Source organism: Polypterus senegalus, chromosome 17 (assembly GCF_016835505.1).
Source record: "Polypterus senegalus isolate Bchr_013 chromosome 17, ASM1683550v1, whole genome shotgun sequence".
In the NCBI taxonomy this organism is placed as follows: domain Eukaryota; kingdom Metazoa; phylum Chordata; class Cladistia; order Polypteriformes; family Polypteridae; genus Polypterus; species Polypterus senegalus.
In genome coordinates this window covers 59991615-60015921 of record NC_053170.1, presented here as the reverse complement: position 1 = coordinate 60015921, position 24307 = coordinate 59991615, and the positions used below count along the sequence as shown (strand labels likewise).

Sequence of the window (24307 nt, the reverse complement as noted above, 5' to 3'; positions counted from 1 at the left end):
CTGCCGTACAATTTGATGCTATTGTGAAAGTGCAAAAAAAAAAAGGTGGCATGTGAGACTTTTGAAATGTATTGTGTCATTACAATGGGAAATATGTGATGCTTGAATATAAAAGCTCCAAGAATTTGTATTGTATTGCATTTGTATGGCAGCATTTTGTTTCACCACATCGAACCATTCATCAAACATCGAAGCATGCATATCAATCCTATAGGATCGACAAAGCGGCTTTCTGTCACATATACAGGTAGATAGCAAACAACGAACTGTGACATCACATTCCGACTTTATCACACTGCGTCCCCTGACTTTTTGGCTGGTACTGCAGCTTGCGCATGTGTCACATTAATTTCTGAGGACTTATCCAGAGGACATGTCAAATGAACGCTGGGAACGCGTGGCAGCCATCATGCATGTGGGAATGTGCTCTGAGCATGTATATAAATCGGCCCTTAGTGGTGTAACAAATCAAAATGTAAAAAAAATCAGATTACTAAACATGCAATAATAATAACAAAAGTATTGGAACCGATATAGATGATTTGGTAAATGTATGTCAGGGTGTTGAAGAAACTGAAAATAATCTCTGCTGATGCCAGACACCCATTACAGGTACATGCAGAACATTCTTTTGCTTTAAAAACAAACTGCTCCAGAAATTCCTTTCTTATTTTATTATTATATGATTTTTTTAAAGTGCATTGGATTTTCCTTGCTGTAAAATTAATTACTTAAAATACTTAAGCATTTTGACATATGGCATGAAAATAACTAGGGTACTTTAACCTACATTCACTTTTAAGTACTTTTTTGTCTTTGCTAAATGATGAATTTTAATTTCAGAGGACCAGAAGTATTTCACTACACAATCTTAACTTATTTTGCTATAACTACCAGTTCTGTTGAACCTTCCCCATTGTCAAAAGCCTATTTTTCTGATGCACAAAAGATAATCATCAGCATTGAATATGCAACAATACTATCCATGATAACAACTGCAGAAATTGCAGAAACTCTCAATTGCTGTAATGTTAAACAGCATTCAAATATTATCTCTCTTAATTAAGAGGAAGTTAATTGAAAAAAGATCCAGATAAGGAGTTTCTGGATTGCAGTATTGCACAGTAGTGAAAGAATGATCCTCCATAATAAGCCAAACTACTGAGGATAAAATAGGCTCTGTATCACTAGTTCATCTACAGTCTTGATCATGTCTGACTTGGACCTAGCCACATTTATATATTGTTTCTATCAAAAAATCTAAAATCTGATCTTTTCATTGACCTTGTTTCATTTAAAACATAATTAATTGAATAAAGCTGATCTTTAGTTTTGTACCTTTCCTTTAATACCTATCTTATATTTTCATAAAAAATTCCTAATCCATTGACTAATTATTGAAAAGACAGTCAAAATAATGTAGGCCATCCTCTTAACTTTACTGAAAAGAGCAGGTATTGTTAGATTTATGCCTTTTTACAGTACGACTATGAACTTAAATTCTTTTCCCTGTATTTTTTAGAATGCTGAAGAAGATGCCCGTTCTTTGGCACGCATTGTGCTTGAAGTAAAAGAAGATCTTGATGCTATTAAAATGATATGGAACAAAGTCTTCATCAAGTAAGTCTTAAAATATAAAGTCCTGACAATCTAGTTTATGATAAGGTATTCTACATTTTTAATTAAAATATTATTCTTTATGAAACGTATTTCTATGATTCTCTACCAAAAACACCCTGTACAAAATCTGAATTAATTTACAAAGTAATTCAGTCAAACTTCATGTTATTATCATATGCATTGGACTATGTACAGATGTACAGACCCATTTGTCATACTAGTAAGGTATTGTTGTCTTAACCTTAGTGTGATAAACAACAAACATTAAATAAGTGAAAACTGGTGTAAATAACAGCATACCTGTTTAAATAAGTCAAGGACATGTCCTCTTTCTGTCTGTCTGTGTGTTTCCCAGTGTGGTACCTTTTATAAATGATCCCAAAGACATGCAGGTTAGGAAATTGTGAGATAATGTGAGTTGAGGGTGTATGTGCTCTGCAGTGGACCAGTGCTAGTGCTTATCTTGGAACTCACTATCACACAATCTTAGGTTGGATATCTTCCCGTTTATTTTAGCAGATCAGTTTAAATACCATGGGTTATATATCACAAGTAAATATAAAAATCTTTTTTACAATATTTAGCTATCTGCTTGGAAAAAAAATAAAAAAGATGTGAACAGTTAGGAGACCCGGGTTCACTTCCTGGGTCCTCCCTACATGGAGTTTGCATGTTCTCCCCATGTCTGTGTGGGTTTACTCTGGGTACTCCAGTTTCTTCCCACAGTCCAAAAATATGCAGGTTAGGTGCATTGGCGATCCTAAATTGTCCCTAGTGTGTGGGTGTGTGTGTGTGTATGTGCCCTGCGGTGGACTGGTGCCCTGCCCGGGGTTTGTTTCCTGTTAGGAAATAGTGGGTTGGGTAATGGATGGATGGATGAACAGATAATCTACCCTTCATCTCACATTAGCAGGGAGAATCAACACTGTCAAGGTGAACATCCCTCCCAAACTTGTTTTTCTATTTCAGAGCATCCCCATATACTTTAAAAAATCATTCATTAAGAAATAAGACCTAATTATAACCTCATTTATTTGAAATTCGAAACATCCACGCATTCAAAGGGTTACAACGACCTAAAGCAGAATACTTAACTTTCAATTTTATTACTGGTTGGCAAATATACAAGTTATAATGACCTGGACATTGTCACAAATTAATGAATACACACAAGCCAGGTCTGCAATAGAAAAAGAATATTGTTGTACTTCTTTGTATGTCTCGCTTTGTGCCCTAGTAAATATAAATTATTATCAATATACTAATAATCCAATTGTCCATCAATCACTCAGAATATGGAACCAATGCAAGAAGCAATTTAAGACTAAGAAGCTTTTATGTGTTGCACCTTTACATGATAAACACCTTTTTCTACCCTCTCAAACCTACACAGCATTTAATGTTTGGAAATCGTCTATGATTAAAACATTTAGGGATCTATATATAGGTAATCTCTTTAATGAGCAATTATACTTCAGATTTAATTTCCATCAACACAATTTTTCCAGTATTTTCAAAGCAGGAACTTTTCAAATAGGAACCTGCCAAATTTTCCTCATCTCCCACCCATTTATATTCCAGAGGCAATACTGATCAGTCTTGAAGGCTCAGGCAGCATCTCAATAAAAACAATTTAAAGTCTCTTCCTTTCAAAGAAAAATACACATTTGAGAAGTAACCTTGCAAAAAAAACAAAACTACATGTAGCGACAGGGCTTTATAGGGAGGGTTTCTATTTTTGGAATTTCAGAATTTCATAAAATTATCAACTCCATGTCACAATCCAAGTGAAAAATACGTTTAAAGCAATTATTTGTTAAGGGTACCTCTCTATTTAACCCACCAGCCTGTCAGGTAGTTTACAGTGAAGGTAACAGCACAGTTATAATTTAATTATCCAGTCCTATAAACTTTAACCATATAAATTCTATTTAGGCCTTTGAGTTAAGCTAACTAGCTTAATTCAGATGCACCTATCATGAAATTTACCAATAATGAGGCCAGTGCAATGAAAGTCCTATTGGATATTGGGCTTTTTAGAGGATAGCTTGGAGGAGCCAGTGATCTATGAAGGCTACATTTGCAGCAGATGCAAGCTGATCCAGCATCTCAAGCTCAGGGTTGCTGAACTGGAGGAGGAGTTGGCTGGCCTGCATTGTAATAGAGAATTGGTGGACCTGGACCAGGTGTCCTTTAGAGAGATGGTGTATGCACTTAAGGTAGCATGAGAGGAGACTCCATAATTGGGTGTGTCAAACCATTTTCAAGTCCTTGTGGAGCTGGATGGTGGTTCTGAAGGTTCTAAAGTGGTAGACAAGCATGAGGATCCCCAAAGAATCACCTCAAAACCAGTTATCAGGAAGAGAAAAGAAGAGGCAGAAAAGCATGTGTTTTGGAGGTGTCCCCATAACCCAGACTAGGAGTAGTAATAATAAAAATAATAATTCTTTACATTTATATAACAACTTTCTCACTATTTAGAGTTCTTTGCAAACTCCACTCCTCCTTACAGCAAGGCAGGAGAACCACCACTGTGCCACTGGGAACCATTTATTGTATTGGAACACCAAATAAAAAGCCAGTCAACATTTTGAAGATTTTCACAGAGAAGCAGCTCCTGTGTGTCTTATCGATCACAATATTATAATCTACTACTGCCACATGTAGACACATAACAATGTGCTGCGTTGTGGTTTGAATGTTACAAGGCTATGTGAAGTGTTGCATTCATGGTCTGTACTGCTGTAGGAATTTATGTAGGAATTTCTGATAGCTTGAAAAATGTGTTTTCATCACTTTTTCTCTGTGTTTCTGGTAGGACCACAAGCTGGACCACTCAGAGGTTGCTTCTGGGCCTCATTTGGCCAGCGGGCTGATATTTAAATAGGCCAGCATTTGGGAAAGAGGGTTTGTTTTAGGAGAGTGTTATACACCCCACAATGCAGATAACTATTTTCACTGCACATCTTTTAAATAATATTAAAAACACAGCTTTACAGGGGCATATTATAGTCATGGGGGACTTTAACTACCTGGATTTTGCAAATAGCGAAGCACAAGAGCAGGAGTTTTTTTGAAGAAATCAGTGACCGTTTTTTAACACAGTATATGTATAGTATGCACAGTATAGCACCAATGTTGGGAGAATCCTGTCTAGTAGTTAGTACTAATCAGGATAGAATTCAGGGTATAGAGGTGACTGAACCACTAGGGTCAATTGACTACAATATAATCAATTCTCAGTGTTTTGGAAGAGCATATATGAAAGACTAAAACTGTCAAGTTTAACTTTGGGCAAAGGCAGTTTTTGAGTAGATTCATCAAGGTCTATGGAGGATGCACATGTAAGATTTTACATGTGGAGACCAGCAAGGAGCAGTGAAACAGGTTTAAAAATGTTCTACATATACAGTAATGCAGGACATAGCTAAATTAGGAATTAGTTGGAAATTACAAAAAAATCAAAAAACCTCTGCAGTGGGTTAATAAAGATTTGAAAAAGAAAATGCAATGGAAAACAGCTGTATACAGTTCATAAGACTAAGAACTTCAGTGTGAATTGTACGGCATATAAGAACATGAGGGCAACCGTTTAAAAAGATATTAGGGAAGCTAAAAGGCAGTTAGAGAGGAATAGATGGATAGATAGATAGATAGATAGATAGATACTTTATTAATCCCAAGGGGAAATTCACATAATCCAGCAGCAGTATACTGATACAAAGAAACAATATTAAATTAAATAGTAATATAACAGATAAGGCAAAAGATGACCGGCAGAGATTCTGTCAGTTATTTTTGCATTTTGCAACAGTCAAGGAGGAGGTGAAGTGCATCAGGAACGGTAAAGGGGAATTAGAAAATACAGACAGTGAAATAGCAGAGCTCTAAATTTACATTTTTATTAGGTGTTCACTTGTGAAGTAGATAACCTCTCAGTGGTAACAGGGACTAATAAAGAGGTACTGAGTGATTTGGAAATTGTACAGAAAGAAGTACCACTTAGATTAAATAGGCTGAAATCAAACAGATCACCAGGACCAGATAATATAATATTTATCCTCAGGTTCTTATGGAGGTTGGTACATATATAAACCCTTGACACATAAGTCAATACGCATTGGGGAAATTTCCAAAGGACTAGAAAGTGGCAAATATACCATTATATAAAAAGGGTGATCAGGCAGATCCATGCATGCTTAACATGCATCACAGGTAAATTAATGGAAGGAAAAAGATTGAGCAACACATGGCAAGAGCAGGAATTCCACTGAATAGTCAGCATAGGTTCAGGTGATTTCAGTGTTTTCCCAACATGCTCTAATTATATGAGGAAGCAACAAAAGGATATGATCCAAGTGGAGCATTTGATATTATTTATCTTGTCTTTCAGAAAGCATTAGATAAGATGCCACATGAAAGGTTGGACATCAAACTAAAATAAGTGGGAGATCAGGGTGTTGTGTGTAGATGGAAGGAAAACTGGCCCAGAAACAGGAACCAGATGGTGATGGTGTGAGGAACCTTATCACAATTGGCTGATGTAGTGCTCAAAAGGGGTCATTGTTAGGGTTGCTGCTATTTTTAATATATATAAATGATTTGTATAGGAATATAAGTAACAAGCTGGTTCAACTTGCAAATGATAAAAAGCTGTGTGGATTGGCATGTAACATAGAATTCATTGAATCAATACAGAAGGATTTGGACAGCATACAGGCTTGGGTAGATTTGTGGCAGATGAAATTTAATGTAAGTAGATGTATAGTATTACATGTAGGAAGTAAAAATATTATGTCTAATTACACAATGGGAGGTCTGAAAATTGAAAGCACACCTTATGAAAAGGATTTTAGAGTCTGAGCGGATTCAATACTATCAACTTCCAGACAGTGTGCAGATGCAATTAAGAAAGCTAAAAGAATGTTAAGTTATATAGCATGATGTGTAGAAATCTAGTCCTAGGAGGCTTTGTTCAAGCTTTATAATGTCCTGGATAGACCTCACCTGGAGTATTATGTACAATTGTGTTCTCCAATTTACAAAAATGACATAACAGTGCTAGAAACAGTTCAGAAAAGAGTGACTAGGCTTATTCCAGGACTAAAGTGGATGAATTATGAGGAAAGATTAAAAGAGCTGAACCTTTTCAGTTTAAGCAAAAGAAGATTAACAGATGACATGATTGTTTTAAAATTATGAAAGGAATTAGTACAGTGGATTGAGACAGTCACTTTGAAACGAGTTAATCAAGAACACAGGTGCATATACAGTTAAATAAAGCTAAATAAACACATATTATGTTGCAAGGTACACAAAATCGTGGTTAAAGAATAGAGTGGTAAATTGCAAGTCAAATAAGGATCCTGAAACTAGAGCCAAAAAAACTTCAAGATGTAATTCACAGGACAGAAAAAGTAATTGTAACCAGTAACTAAGAAATTAACAATAAGAAAAATGGTAAAGGTTATTCATTTCTGATTCCAGTCTTGGCCATTATAAAAAAAATGCTGCCCATTCTCTCTCTGATGTGGTATTATTTAATACTTTTAGCAAGGAAATTACAAAGACATTATAGCTACCTTCCACGTTGTGGCATTCTACAGACCAACATGACCAACACACAATATATATTATTCGTCTTTTGGAATTAATAATTAATATGTACTGTACTTTATTAATATATGAGACACAAAACATTAGCATGCTTAGCTTTAAACAAGGAATGTTGCTCATCGCTGCAAGATGGAAAAAATGGCTACAAGGGCAGGAAGAAGAACCTTGAAATGAAATAGTAACCAAGGGCTGACAAGGATTAAAACTTAAACGTTTGAATTGTGTACTAAAACTCAATACAACATTCAAAACTTGTACTCTGCAGATACTTACAAACATTTAAGAAACCATTAGTCATGAAACAAAACTAGTATGCACAATGATTTATTTTCCCATCCACAAATTTGGATGCCGAATACAGTACATCTGAAATACTGGTGCATCTCTAATGTTACGTGCAAGTTCCAGTAGCCACTGGATAGCAACAAGACAGCTGTTAATCATAAAACTACACAAAATGGTGATGCCCTTGAAGCAAATCTGATATTTGGTATTTGATATACTGTATTAATCTGAACACAAAATAACAAAAATGATGATAAATGACAATTAAAATTAACTCAAGGGTCAAAACCAAAATGAAAGTAAAAAACAAGTACACATTTCAACATTGCACATAACAAAAAGCCAAAATCATGACAATGGCTAGGTGACAACAGAAGCAAGGAAATCAAAAACTCCAGTCAGCAGCAACTCTGGAGAAAATAAACTTCTAAGGTGACAGCAGTTGGTTATAATGCAAAGTCAGATGCAGTGCCTGTCCTGAAGACCATCTGGCTGCACACACCCCCCTCCACCCCGCGCCCGAAGATATTAAAGTATTATATACGTTTGTTCTGCACAATCCACTAAGAAGTTATGTGAGGATTTACTGACCTTTTTGTAAGGTTTTACTTTGGTTTAATTCTTTTTATAACTCAATACTCACTGTGCAATGTGAAACTTTTTTTCTGATTTTCCCATAGAAGTACAATGAAGAAGCCATGGAATTTAATCTTTTTAGGAGTATGTCTTTTACTGCCTTCAGCTGTGTATGTCTTGAATATAAGAAGTGAAACTGAAAGAATATTTGTTTTCTTGTTCTCCTTAGCAATACTCAAGTAGATTTGTTCACAGTTGCTTACATAGAACTTGAAGATCTGGTGAGTAATTCTACACATGGATACAGCATTTATAATACAATAAATATGCTTGACTTATGAAAGTACCTTAGTGTTGAGAATTAAGACACTACTTTTTAGCTGAATGTTAAATAGGTTCGATATCTACAGTTGTGTTGCCTCATTAATATAGTGTGTGTTTCTTTTTATGTTTAGATAGCAACAGAGCTGAAAGAAAGTCTGTATGTGGAGACACAAATATCGGAGGCTGTTGCAGATATTCTTTTTGCTCTTTATCGTAATTTGAAGGACATACATCAGGCCAAAGCATTTCTTCAGAAAAGGTAAACCTTAAATGCAGCTATCCTACAATTCTGCTTCTTTCATCTTGTTTTTTGCTGTTTTAAACTGGATACATTATTACCCCTTTTAATAACCTCCTTTATTCCACAGAATTTATGTCATCCCTGGCATAGATTTAATTTATGAAGTCATGGGAAGGTTGGTTGGAGCAAAATAATGTGTTTTTCACCAGGGATTCTTTCAGTGATATGTTAAGCATTGAAACTTTAAAATGTGAAGATAGACTGAATATATGCCTTTTCCCAGTGTTAAATATGGTACAAATATTTATGGCACAAAGAAATTAGTGTTTTATCCTGGGAATTTGGGTATAGATTATTCAGAACCTCCCTTGTTGTTCAAAAACATATTGTGCATTTCAGGTGCATGATTTAAAAAATCCTTATATGACGTTTCATAAATCTCTTGAGTGCCAATCCTGCTACTACACTTAATCAAAAACAACAGTTTTCCCTTTGGCACAACTATCATTTTAACTGAGATTTCCATATGTGGCTATTGAACAGGTCATAAGACCCCATCCTTTTTGGGACACACTGTTTATACTGTTCTATCCCAGGAAGCACCAACTTCTGTCCTGCTTAGGGATGAAAATGATAGGAGTCAACCAGGGGCTATTACTTTCTTCAATAACCACCTGTTCAAGCATGCTCTTGACATCTACATCCACCCTGACTGTCTTCGCTTCTGATTGGCAGTAGAGACATTTTCTGATCACCACCTTGAGATCCGTGACTATGCCACTAGATAGAACATCGGTCTATCCAGGGTTTGAATCCACTAACACGATGTTCTTAATTCTTTCTGCTGGTGACACCTTGCATTCCTTCCATGGCTTAAGCATGTTTACATGGTAGACTCTTTCCTGCTGGCACCAGTTGGGTGGGACCAAGAGGAAGTCTACCAGACCCTTTCTCTGCAAAAAGCCCTTTCCAGCCAGTGTTTAGAATGGGACATGGAGTCCAACACCATAACCCTATTCCCCAGATGGAACTTTCAAAGTATTGTATGCTGGGATTTTTAAAAATGTCCCCTGACCAGGGGCTGAATCTTAGTGAAGTAGTCTTTTAGGCTAACTGAGACATACACAGGCGTTTGACATAGGAACCTTTTCTTCCTCCCAACTCTTATCCACAAGGTCCAACAGTCTGCTGAGCTGATGCCTGAACAGTAACTCAAAAACCCTGTAGAGGCCTGCAGGATCCCACAAAAGGCAAACTGGGCCAAAGCAAGGAGTAAATCCCAGTCATGTGCTTTGCCTGCCAAGAAGGTCCAGTATTTGGGCTCATTCTTCTTGTAGCTGATGTTTTTTGGCCATCCATTCAAAGATTAATAAATAGACTTCTATACCATCGTGTGGCCTGGGGGGCATTAGCAATTTTGAAAGGCCTTGTACATGCTCCCTCCAGACAACTGTGACCTCTACCAACGCTGTGCCTCTACTTGCAATTGAAGTCAATAAACTCCTCTGCCATCTGTTTCACCGCAGCTCCTAATTATAACTGGTCGTCCATCCCTCTCTAGGCAATCCTGCCAACAATGCCAAATGTGAAGCAAAGAATATTGGAAGCTTTGTAAATCTGTGCTACTCCCATTTTGATCAAAAGCGACAGTTCAGAATAAACAAAGTCTTTCAGGATATGCTGAAACTAAAAGAATACTCATGCTGCTCACACTTTGACCCAACAATTGTTTTAATTGAGATCTGTTTCTGGCAGGTCATAAGATGCTCCCTCTTTATAATGTTTTGGTCCTGGAAGGTGGGCGGATGTAGGGCTATATGTCATCTCCCAGTGATGGGTCCACACTGTAGAGGAAACCAGAGATACAGGTAATGGCAGCATCCACTCCTGCCCATTGGGTGTGCTGCCCAGCTTGCCTGTGCCCCTTGAAATATTCCTTAATTGTGTATGTGTGACAATGTGCACTTTAGAAACACATGTGAAGAAAGATAAAAAGGTGAAGATTATTTTGATGCTGAAAAAATAGAAAAAAAGTTTAAAGACAAAATGTTTCAGCCATGTAGCCGTCATCCTGTTTTGTAAAAATGTACTTTGATTTAACTATACACTTCTTATCAAAGTGAATTCTATGAATGTAATAATGAATCAACTAAATGCCATATTAAGATACCCAGCTTGGTACTGTTTCATAATATGACATCAGTGTTTTGCTGTCTGTTTTACCATAATTGTTTGATTGTCTAAACATGTAGTAGTTAATTTTGTAAGTCAGATAAATTAGCATTGTGCAGTGTCAGTAAACATTATGAAGTTAATGCAATGTTATGTCTTGTAACACTTTTTAGGGATAAAGTCCTAGCACTTACTGAATATCATGTGAGGTTTAGAGACGTTCTCCCCTTATGGGTTCAGAGAGCCTACAAAACTGCTTTGCAGAGAGTTCAAAGAGCTGTGCAAGTTGACCAGGTAATTTCTGTTTTCTGTCTGTTTCATACTGCCCTTTCTTCAATTTGTCATTCTGCCCCATCCAGCTTTGACCATGGTTCAATGGCTTTACTCTGCTAACATACAGAGTCTGTACTGCATCCTGACATTATCCTTACTTGATAGACTGAACTGAGGAAACAGTGCTTTGTGTTGCTTCTGTGTGAATGTTGATTAATATTCAGTGCTTGCTTCAAAAATGTGTTTTTATATTTGGGGTTTTGATAATTATTGGCAACTTCCTAGCACTTCCTACCAATCAAAAAGACCTTAGTAATTGATGACTATAGACATAATTTAAAAAAGATCTATTTTAAAAGTCCAAAACAGTAAATTACAAAGATCAAAACCAAGCCTTCAAGGAAGAACAATAGTTCTAAAGAATAATAAATCATACAAGAATGTCAGCAGAAGTGGCATAATAGTGCAGAATTTAGTGCTGTTGCTTCACAGATCCAGTATTCTAGGATTAAAATCTCATGCCCTGTCATTGTCACTGTAGAATTTCTATGTCCTCACTGTGCCTGCATGGGTTTTCCTCCCAAACATCTAAAGAAAATGCAGATTAGTTTAGTTGGTGGCTCTCCTTGGTCCCATGTATGTGAAGTGGCCTTGCGATGGAGTAGGGTCCTGTCCTAAGTTAGTTTCTGCCTTTCACCCTTTTGCTGCTTAGGTAGACTCTGGTTCCATTGCAGCCAGAATTCATGTAGCTGAGAATGTAATGTTATGTTTTGTTGAAAATGCCAAGAAAAGAGAAATGAGAGAGAAAAAAAAAATATGCATAAAATTCTTTTATCAGATAATATTGTATTTTTACTTTCTTGTATACAGATTATACAGAAAGTATAAGAATCATGAAAAAATTCAACCTCAAGATTTTCATGAACTTGACATTTTAGGCATTCCCGAGTCCTAAAATACAATTTTTGAAATGAAGTCTGTGTAAACACGATAATGTGAAATGTGTTTTTTTACACCTGCTTTTTATCAAAAATAAGAAATCCTGTCAGGTTTTGGGCCACTTCCGGCAACTGGAAGTGGTACTTTAACTGAGTACTTTAACAAATTTTCAAGTAAACTATGGTTATAATTACAGATTGATGATATGATTCACATTTTGTATAGATATTTATAATAATAAAAAGCAAGCAGATATGAAATACACAATATTAAAAACTATCCAATATAAAGCATATTCTTTCATTAGCTTATTAGTTTTATTGTAACACTTTTTCTATATTTTTAGGTGACTCTAACTCTTCTTATTTTGCACGTAAACTAGGTAATGCATATGTAATCATGAAATTACACCATCGTTTTCGACCTCCCTAAATGCGAAAATATCATTTTAATATAAAGTTTGATTATAAATAGAGATAAATTATTGTGTATCGATATTATGAATTAGTTATAATGAGAAACAAAGAGATATGATATTTGAGAAATATCTTGCAACTGGAAATGGTTCTGATGACCTTTTTCTCTATCTCAGTATACGAGAAATTTGAGGGGTGCACACTCCCGATTTTTTTCCTTATATGTAAGTTTATTGCCACAAGTGTTTAAACATTTTTTAATGTTTGTTTAAAAAGGTATGTTTTCCCCATGTATGACCTTTTTATAGCAATGAAGAATAAATCAGAATTGCATCAAAATTAATAAAATAAAATAAAAGGGTGCCTTGATAGGAGTTGTGGTATTATATGAAGAAGTCAGGAGTGGGAGAGAAGTACGTAAGAGTTGTACAGGATATGTACAAGGGGAGTGTGACAGTGGTGAGCTCTCCGGTAGAAGTCACTGATATATTCAAGTTGGAGGTGGGATTACATCAGAGATCGGCTCTGAGCCCTTTCTTATTTGTAGTGGTGACGGACAGGCTGACAGATGAGATTAGACAGGAGTCCCAGTGGACTATGATGTTTGCTGATGACATTGTGATCTGTAGCAATAGTTGGGAGCAGGTTAAGGAGACCATGGAGAGGTGGAGATATGCTCTAAAGAGGAGAGGAATGAAGGTCAGTAGGAACAAGACAGAATACATGGGTGTAAGTGAGATGGAGGTCAGTGGAATGGTAAGGATGCAGAGAGTAGAGCTGACAAAGGTGGATGAGTTTAAATACTTGGGATCAGCAGTACAGAGTAATGAGGATTATGGAAGGGAGGTGAAAAAGAGAGTGCAGGCAGGGTGGAATGGGTGGAGAAGAGTGTCAGGAGTGATTTGTGACAGACGGGTATCAGCAAGAGTGAAAGGGAAGGTCTACAGGACGGTAGTGAGACCAGCTATGTTATATGGGTTGGAGACAGTGGCACGGACCAGAAAGCAGAAGACAGAGCTGGTGGTAGCAGAGTTAAAGGTGCTAAGATTTGCACTGGGTGTGACGAGGATGGATAGGATTAGAAATTAGTATATTAGAGGATCAGCTCAAGTTGGACGGTTTGGAGACAAAGTCAGAGAGGCGAGATTAAGTTGGTTTGGACATGTGCAGAGGAGAGATACTGAGTATATTGGGAGAAGGATGCTAAGGATAGAGCTGCCAGGGAAAAAAAAAAGAGGAAGGCCTAAGAGAAGGTTTATGGATGTGGTGAGAGAAGACATGCAGGTGATGGGTGTAACAGAACAAGATGCAGAGAACAGAAAGATATGGAAGAAGATGATCCGCTGTGGCAACCCCTAACGGGGGCAGTCAAAAGAAGAACAAGAAGACATCAAAATGAATTAAATGGCTATAATTAATCTTTTTTAATATAAAATAAATGTTGAATGTTTATTGGCTATTCATAAAGCCTAGCAATTTATAGCAATCCATCTGTTGATCTTTAACATAATAATGTATGCGAGTTCTTGTGTTTTTAATCACAATTCACTAATGACTTAAAATCTTGTTGTTTTTATGCCTCTAAAATTTGGAAGCACCTTAATAAATCAAAAATGCAGTTTAATTAAAATAGTACACTAACTGATCAAATTATTAGGAACACCTGCTTATCCGTACAATTATCTAATTAGTCAATTATGTGGCAGCAGTGCTTTCCATACAGCCCTGCAGATAGAGGTCAGTAGAGAATCATGATTTTGACCGTGGCAAGATTATTGGTGCCAGATGGCCTGGTTTGAGTATTTCTTTAAATGCTTTTCTCCTGAAATGGTTACAGGCAAGAGTATGTAGAGTTTACTCAGAAAGTTGCAAAAAACAAAAAAACATCTAGTGAGCTGCAGTTCTACTGATGGAAACACCTTGTCAATGAAAGAGTACAAAGAAGAATAGCCAGACTGGTTGAAGCTGACAGAAAGGCAACAGTAACTTAGATAAGCACTCTACGCAACTGTGTTGAGCAGAAAAGCATTTCAGAATGCTCAGCACGTCAGACTTTGGGGCGGATGAGCTATAACAGCAGAAAACTATGCCATGTCTGCCAAAAACAAAAAATTGAGGCTGCGGTGGGCAGAGGCTCACCAAAACTGGGCAGTTTAAGAATGAATGAATGTGGTCTGATCAAATGAATTTCAATTTCAAAAGAATGCACACACATAGTGGAGTCAGAATTTGGCACCAACTACATGAACCCATGCACCAAACCTTCCTTTTATTAAAAGTCCAGGCTGGTGATAGTGGTGTGATGAGATAGAGCATATTTTCTTGGTTCATGTTGGGCCTGTTAATACTAATCAATCATCTCTTCAGTGCCACAATCTATTAAAGTATTTTTACTGACCATGTGCATCTCTTCATATTCACAATTTATTTTCTACTGGCTACTTCCAGTATGCTAAAGCACCATGTGAAAAAGCAAAGTCGTCTCAAAATGGTTTCATGAACATGATGTGGTAGGATAAGAGATTTGAAACATGAATGTGCAGATATCGCAATGCAATCATGTTAATGTCGATCAGATTCTCAAACGGATATTTCATACATTTGGTGGAATCTGCACTTTAAGGAATAAAAGCTGTTTTAAGAGTAAAAGTATTCCCTACCTTAGTATAGTGTTCCAAATTACTTGCTCAGTGTGTGCATATTTCATGCTTGAATGAGCAAATCATCATTTTCAGTTGAAGTCTTGATCTAGTATTGGTTAATTACAAGTAAAATATGCCAAGAAAACAAACTTAATTGTTGTAATGAGTTCCTTGTGTTTTCGATGTGTCCCTGCAAACTATAGATAGCTGGCTTTTAGTACACTTATTCTACATTAGACATGTTTTTCTCCTTAGCTGAAACCCCTTATTGAGACCAGCAGTCTGATAAAGCACAGTTCATCTGTTGTAGACCTGGCTACGTGCTTTACCCAAATCCGTGAAACTTGGAATCAGTTGAGTTGGCCTGATCCAGAAGAAGCTTTCATGGTGATGGTAAAAATCACAGAGGTAAGATACTCTAGAAAAATGTAAGATAGAAGTTTAATTAAGAGGTAAGTAAATGTAAAGTTTTTCATATAGGAAGTAAAATTTGCTATATACATAAATGTTGCTGTTGTTGTTAGGTTTAAATACGCCTCATGAGATGGATTTAGGAATCATAGTGGACTAATCACTATCAACTTCTAGACAGTGTACAGAAGCTATTAAGAAGGCTAATAGAACGTTAGGTTATAGAGCATGATGTGTAGAATTAAAACTAAAGAAGGTTATGCTCAAGCTTTATAATGCACTGGTTAGGCCTCATCTGGAGAACTGTATACAGTTTTGGTCTCCTGGCTACAAAAAAAGACACAGATGAGCTAGAAATTCAGGATTCAACAACAATAAATAGCAATGCTTACAAACTCCACAGTTAATGAGTGATCCCCTGCTCCTGAGCTTTCCTACCTCACTTATGTAGAGAAAACGAGGGCTAAGGAGCACTGACAACAGGACAATTTGTTCCACCCACAAATAAACAGGAAACAGCTGAACATTTAAAGAAACAGATCATAATCATAGAGTTACAAATGAAGCCAACAGAAATAATATAATCACAATTCACTACTGACATTCTTATCCACCCACCCAATCCTACTTACACTCTCTTCTTCACCTCTCTTTCACACGCCCTGTTACTCTGTACTGTTGATTCTAGGTATTTAAACTTCCACAACTTCCCATCAACACCATGATAGAACAATTTGAACCCACCTACCTAGCCTGTGATTTTGCTTCCATTTATCCTCTTGCACACACAATATATCAACCTGCCTTCTCTCCATCATATCTGCTAACTCTCTCCCCTTACCAATCATAAAACCAACATTCACAGTGCCTACCTTAACTTCCACTCTCTATCTTTTTTCTCCTCTCCTCCTGCTTCTAGACATGCCTTCCCCTCTTCTTCCCCTTCAGGCCATCAGTAGCTCAACTTCTGCCAGCACCCTATTGATTAACAGTACTGGTGGTGGTCGTTGTTAACCCTGGCCCTGACCGATCCAGCGTGGAAATCTATCTTGTTGTCTGCATATTGATCTGGCAAAATTTTACGCTGGATGCCCTTCCTGACGTAACCCTCCCCATTTATCCAGGCTAGGGACTAACACGAAAAAACACACCGGTATTTGTATCCCCTGTCAGGCTGGGTTGCACAAAGATTTTCTGAGTTGCACAAGCAGGACTGAAGAAATGCAAAGGAATGCATACTTTAATATACAAACCAAGAATGCCTTGTCAAAGATAATATATGAATTGTGTTTATAATGCATCTGTCTTATTTAATTATTTCCTATTACATTGTTTGGAATGCTAACAGGTTTTTGTGAATTTCCCCTTGGGATTAATAAAGTATCTATCTATCTAAACACAAAGTACCCTCACTTTTCTTTTATATGTGCTTGTTATGTCCTGCCTCTGCCCTGTGCCACCCTTTGGTGCCTACAGTCTGCCTATCTACCAGGCTGATAAGGACAAAGTCCCATGAGATTATTCTGACCTAATAAAAATACTGAGAGATATGAACCCAGTTCATATGAGCAAAAGCAGAAAGCAAAAGAAAGAAACAAAAAGTATTGAAACACCACCTAATTGCCCAATTATTGATTGTCTTCACCACTAACTAATTTACAAAAGAATGGATTTAAAGTTTATCCATCAAACTAACACTGGTAACGTGGCCATATTTAACCCAGAGGTAATTGGTTTGACCCTCGGGTTGAACTGCAGTCATGAGAATACTAACCAGCTGAAATGCGTCAGACAGAAATTGGATCACGTGACAACCTGACAAAATCAAAAAATAACCAGGAAATTTAAATGTTTTTTTATTATATCTATACTAATAAAAGGCAAAGCCCTCACTGACTGACTGACTCACTCATCACTAATTCTCCAAGTTCCCGTGTAGGTAGAAGGCTGAAATTTGGCAGGCTCATTCCTTACAGCTTACTTACAAAAGTTAAGCATGTTTTATTTTGAAATTCTACACGTAACAGTCATAACTGAATCCTACTTACGTACATATATACATCCATGTCCTGCAGCTCGGTCGCCGTGTGAGGCGGTGTTACGTCGCCCTTCACCACACCTCCCATGTAGTTGGCTGCCTTCCTATATTGTGTCCCCCATCCCCACGCCTCCCATGTAATTGACTGCCTGCCCATATAAGGCCGTCCGTCCCTCCGGTCTCTTCATTCCCTTCCTTGCTTTGCCACGGTATTCATGTCTCCCTGCTGATAACTGCAGCCTTTTTATTTAATCCACAGCTTCTCCACTGTTTTATTGTTCGTTTATTACAATGCAAAGTTATCAATGAAGGCTGTTGTATGCTTACAACGCTTGACAGATGCCGAATGTCACTTCAACACAAGTCCTGCAAATACTAACGTAATTGAAACAAACCATGAAACTCAAACCGATTATGACAGCAGCAATCTAAGCTGTGAGAAAACAGTAAAAAGGAGGCGTGTCAGATGTCGTGGTACATTTTCTGATGCAGCTAGATGAAAACAATTTCGTAATGCTGCCGCCAAATACTCGCTGAAAAATCCACAAGTTAATAGACACACTGTCGCTAAATACTCACAGGCAAATCCACAAGTTCATAGAGACGCTGTCACTAAATACTTACAGAAAAATCCACAAGTTCATAGAGATGATTTTGCTAAATACTCGCAGGCAATTCCAAAAATTCATAGACACGCTGCCGCTAAACATTCACAGGCAAATCCACAAGTTAATACCGGGAATGCCTGTTAAACATCTTAGATTCATGAGTAGCGATTTGGGTAGATGTCTATCGAGGTGATCACCATCGATCAAAGAACTGTCACTTACTGAGTGGTTTCCATGCCCGGAGATGCCGCCTGCCATTTCCATTCTCTGTGTTACATATTGCACGGCCATATCAGGCTCAATCTTGATATCCGGAGGAACATTGTGTATTGATTGACTGGGACAGGTTCAAGGTGTGGACTGATGACGGCACAGGAGATAATTATACTACATAGGAGCACTATAAGAGTGAAATGCTTAAGCCCTTCACCTATGTTTCTGCATTTTGATGGCTGCCGCTGAATTGTTCAGTTGTCGCTTTCAAGTCTACCGAAATGGCCAAATATTTTACTCCTTTGGAGAACCGCCAATGGCTCTTAAACATCTTAGATTCACAGGTGACAATTTGAGTAGTGGACACTTTGATGTTTATAAATGTTTCAACTCTCAAAAGCTGGATGCAAAGTTATCGATGAAGCCAGTTGTATGCTTACAACGCTTGACAGATACCGAATGTCACTTCAACACAAGTCCTGCAAATGCTAACGTAATTGAAACAAACCATGAAACTCAAACCGATTATGACAGCAGCAATCCAAGCTGTGAGAAAACAGTAAAAAGGAGGCGTGTCAGACGTCGTGGTACATTTTCTGATGCAGCTAGACGAAAACAACTTTGTGGCACTGCTGCCAAATATTTGCAGGCAATTCTACAACTTAATACCGGGAATGGCTGTTAAACATCTTAGATTCACGAGTAGCGATTTGGGTAGTGAACACTTCGATGAATGAAACCTGTTATCTTTACCCTCCAAATATGAACCTGATTGAAAGAAATAATGATAATCAAATTCTTGATGACAGCAACACTCATAACAGTGACAAAACAATTACATTGACAATCATGTTACGTTATTTTTAAAATGTTTCCTTTTCTTTTTCATAACTTTTGCTAGTATTATATATTTTTTAATTATTATATTTGTAAATGTGACTAACCCTATAAAACTGTACTGAGAAGTTAAGCAAAATGACACCTTTTATTGGCTAACTGTGGTAATGTGACTTACCGGCATTACCAGCAATTAAATAAAATTAGTTAAGTGTCCTCTGCAGTGTTAAGAGAGAGGCATTTGTTTGGGAAAAAGAGGAAAAAAGTATAAAGAAAGGAAACTTGCCTTTTTCTTTTATTTAGTGCAGAGAGACGTCTGAGCTGACGATATGAGCGCCTTTTGGGGAGTCTCACAGCAGGTCTCGTGTAGACTGCAGAGACGACCCTGCCATTGAACGGCTGGGATGGCATTGTCGGTCTTCCACTCTTGCGCATACCTCCCGTGAACTCATAACTCTATAAGAGCAAAAGAAAGTGCGAAGCGCCTTAATATTAGTTTCCTGCGGTTTAGAAGAGGAATCCCGTGTTTGCAATTGTCTCGGCAGTAGCTCAGGGAAGGAGGAAAAAATTTAAAAGTGTTTACTTTCACTTAAAGCAGAAGGGCAGTCCGTGTCTCAAAGGCCAGCAAAACTACGCGTGCGCGTGCCGACTGCTCGAATTTTTAGAGTACAGTAATTGTACAGGGCAGGAGACGGCACTTTTTGTAGACGCATTTACGTCATCACGTGCCTGCAGAGTGTTGACGTAGAACAGTTTAATTGGTCAACGCAAGGGCGCCGAATACAAAAAGGAATTACGGCCTCTAGAGGCTGTCTTCTGGCTAGATCTTGCTAGCAGTACTTGGTAGAACTCCGCTTTGACTTTATCAAGCACGACAGCTTGACCTAGATTATTGTAAATATTTTTTTTCTTGTATATATATATCATATTTTTATGAATATCGCTGAATTAACTTTAGTGGAGGTATTTATTGGGTTGTGGTTATTGGTGCACTGTTTATTTTTGTATATACACTTTCTGTATTTTGAATATTGTTTTTGGTGAATCCTACACTATACACTGTTTGAAGTAGCAGCTTCCTGACTGGGAGCACTCTGGAGGAAGACCACTTCATATTGGTTTGTGTATATATCTCCCTGTCTTACACCATCATCCTGGCCATGCTTGGTCCCACATATTAGACACCTAGAGTGTAGGCTGGTGATTCCAATCAGTTGCCTCAGAAGCTTGCATATTATAATCTTTCTAGTTAGCCAATAAAATGTGTCATTTTGCTTAACGTCCCACTACATCCATAATGGCTAACACGGTACAACACCCTAGAACTACCTATAAAACTGTGTAAAAGAATGTGTTCTACAGTATATAAGATTAAATTGTACTGATACAAAAAAAAAACATTAATTTTCCATAGAACATTTTGCTTATTCTTTGGACTAATCAATAATGTGTTCAATTTAATGTTTACCCAAATTATTTGTATGTATTTAATTGTAGGATATGTGCAAAATTGCAATAATGTATTGCACTATGCTGAAGCAACAGGCAACTCAGCTATCTGGAAAATCAGATCATGGAGATGCTGCAAATCTGGTAAGTTTTCTTAGTTGGCATATTGAGGATAATAACTACAATAAAGATTATTTAAATTGTATTCCTAAATATAAATATTATTCTGCTGAATATAATGTAGCTGTTATTTGCTTTTTGTTAACAATATGGCAGATAAACAGTTTGTTGATAATGTATTAAAAGATTAAGAAGAGGTTATACTTAACATCCATCCACCCGCTGAATCCAAACACAGGGTCACAGGGGTCTGCTGGAGCCAATCCCAGCCAACACAGGGCACAAGGCAGGAAGCCAACCCACCACAGGACACACACAAACACACTAGGGCCAATTTAGAATCACCAATCCACCTATCCTGCATGTTTTTGGACTGTGGGAGGAAACCGGAGCGCCCGGAGGAAACCCACGCAGACACGGGGAGAACATGCAAACTCAGCGCAGGGAGGACCCGGGAATCAAACCCAAGTCTCCTAACTGCGAGGTAGCAGCGCTACCATTGCGCCACTGTGCCGCCCTATACTTAACACGTATTACTTATTTTCTCAAAAACAGATAGATTGTCAATAATGTTGCAAACAAGAAAAATCTAGATGAGTGTGCAGTAGTGTATAATTTTTTTAACTTGTCATATCCATCGGGATTGCATTTTTATTTAATTAACTGTTATTACTTGTGAAACCTCCAGTTGACATTATATTTTTTCAGGGTTGACTTCAAAAAAAATGTAAATAATTTTCGCTGGTCTCATTTTTTTGTCCACCTACAGTATTTGAAATTGGTTTTACCTGTTGTAGCTGCTGGTGAATAAGGCATGATCAAGCACAGGTCAAACGCATGCCAAAAGAAATCTCTCAGTTTAAACGTTCTTTTTAAAAGATTTAGTGAAAATTCAAAGCAAATAGTCCACACAAGAATAAAGAAAAAAGATTGTTACACACGTAGACTAAAATGGCAAAAAAAAAATGAGAAAAAACATTTCTTCTCTAAACTTAGCTTTTCTTGTCAAACTTCTATACTTAAAGATGCTTTACTTCATCCTCAGTTTGCTCTAAACATACGGTACTGCACGTTCAATACAGCATTTTAACTTTCATACCATTGGCCACGTAAGGCATGGTTTAAAACCATGTGCCCGCCATGCCTTACACACAGCAAGGCAGGTCACTAACTGAGGCTAATTTATAATCAGAGAGGCCAGAAATAGTTAGAATATACCAATTCAGTTCAAATTGTGGAGGCTGTAAGAACCTCCCATAGAATATACACTAACATAGGCAAACATTTAATATAACTTAAATCACTAACAAATGGCTCTTACACATCCGGCCCTTAATTGTATATGCTAAGAGCAAAAATCAATGACTTTAACATTACGTAGTAACAGCCTTAACTATTTAATGAACTTAAATTAATCTTGGGAAACTTAACACTTAAATGTAAGAGAGGTTAAGAGCATGCACTGATACAATGCATTGGCACACCCACCACACGAAAAACCAACTCAGGATCCAGATTACGACCCGAGTACAGCCATGCAACGGGTGATACCTCAGCACCACACTAGTTTAATAAACATATACTTAAATGTGGAAACACAAACACAATTTGAGCATGCAAATGTTAAGATTAGTCATTCAATTAATTGCAGTTTCTTGGAGCAGACACAGGTTATGTATTCACGGGTCTGGCCAGTGCTGGTTTTCTTTAAGGATTTGCTGCAAAGCAAAAAGAGCAACATGTGAGCATTCTTCGTTGAGTGTGTCACTCACTTGATCAAGTCTTTTCAGAGAAAGTGCCTTTAATTTCATTGTTGATTTATGTTCCTTCATATGTTCTGCGATTAGTGGTTTTTTTTTGTCTCTCTGGGCTGTGTCCAGATTGACTAACCATATATTGGAATGCCTTTCTCTCTTCTTTCAGATGCAATAGGTCTTCTTTGAACCTAAGGAACCACACTACTGCTTTCTTTAAGCTTAACCATTTTTTGTAGTAGGCCATACGTCCTTTTACTGTTTCAGCTTTCTTTTCCGCATTTGTTGAACTTACTATGCATCCTTTGATTTCTGTGTCATCATTAATAGGCAAGTCCACTTCATCAAGTCTCTTTGGCCATTCATTTACCCAGATCATTGTAGACATGTAACACACATGAAATTAATGTATTCCAAATACCAATATGTTATTTACCCTATACAACTCCAGGCACTTCACACCCAGATAGACAGACTTGTGCTGGGAGAACTTCAGCTGCATCGGTGCGGGGTGGGATAGCAGACTGCTTGGTAAAAAAAAGGGTGGAGGAAATGTGATTTTATAAGAGGCGGATCTCTCCATTGCTTGAGACAATATTCCTTGGCAGCAGTGCTTTTTTTCTTAATTTTCGAGATATCCTCTGCACTAACAATCCTGGTAGAAGTTCCTAAATCATAGAGCACCTCATGAAGAAAACAAAGGAAATAGAAAGACTGTACAGAAAGGAGAATTTTAAGTCTAAATGCAATGACAGTAACCTATCATGGCTTGCCTCTGGGTGATGAAAAGATGATAGGCATAGGCCTCATACTGGTAGGCGCCATGACTGTTAAATGCTTGGAGCCAGCATCTGATGGAGCGATTGGCAAGTCTTGGAAGTGAGGCAGGGAGTTAAACATTTATGTAAAATCAATGGATCACACTTCATTTCTGTCCAAAAACCCATAAGACAACCCAGCATCAACACCAACTGGCTACACAATGCAATCTGAACACAACATGGAAGAATGTATGGCAGATGCTTCTAAATGAGGATGCTGATAATTATGTTCAGGGCGTGTTTTACGAAAGTGAATGTCAAACTGAACAATTTTTTTTAGGAGGTTAAAAATCTGGAGGTACATTCAAATAAATATTTAAAGATAAAGCTGAGGGAAATGTTGGGTAAAATAGAAGGTACGTAACACTGGGTATAAAAACAAAATGAAAGTGTGTGGAGTTCAACTCAAGGAGTTCAAACGCATGCTTTTGATCTTAATTAAAAATATGGCAACTGTCTACAATTAAAAAAGCTGCTGCAGAAACCAAATGTATATGCTAGAAAATAAATTTGTGTGTAAATTGTGTTTAAAAAGTGTGTATGCACAAAAACATTGCATATGCCTATTTCCTTGCTTACTTGAAGAAGTATTAAAACTAAACTTGGTGTAAAGGAACATATATTTTCATCCCAAAGTGGAAATTTTATGATGAAAGTCGACATTACGACTTTAATCTCAACATAGATGTTTTATTTCTTCACTGGGTCCTTATTTTTTTTTCTTCTCTGTGGCCCTAATACGCTTCCATATGACACACAGGCACTTGCCTTTCATATTGACTTTGACATTTGACTACCCCTTTTTATTTGGGGCACTGTGCAACTTTCTGAACGTGAACTTTTGAGAACTACTCCATCAGTTTCCTTTTGTTGCTCATACTGCTGCTTAAGCCACCAAAATAGTATGTTTTTCCTTACCACCATTTCACTGAGTAGGATCTCCACTTTGAAT

At 37.3% G+C, this 24307-nt stretch overlaps 1 protein-coding gene across 2 annotated transcripts in view; it reads left to right on the top strand.

Moving 5' to 3' along the window:
* Window positions 1-24307, top strand: part of unc13d (unc-13 homolog D (C. elegans)) — a 400017-nt gene that overhangs the window by 257873 nt on the left and 117837 nt on the right. For both annotated transcript variants that reach the window (XM_039739768.1, XM_039739767.1), the window contains exons 16-21: window positions 1523-1620; window positions 8327-8378; window positions 8553-8680; window positions 11008-11128; window positions 15360-15512; window positions 20709-20804. In XM_039739768.1, coding sequence (XP_039595702.1) covers window positions 1523-1620; window positions 8327-8378; window positions 8553-8680; window positions 11008-11128; window positions 15360-15512; window positions 20709-20804 — 648 coding nt within the window. The remainder of the gene's footprint in view (window positions 1-1522; window positions 1621-8326; window positions 8379-8552; window positions 8681-11007; window positions 11129-15359; window positions 15513-20708; window positions 20805-24307) is intronic.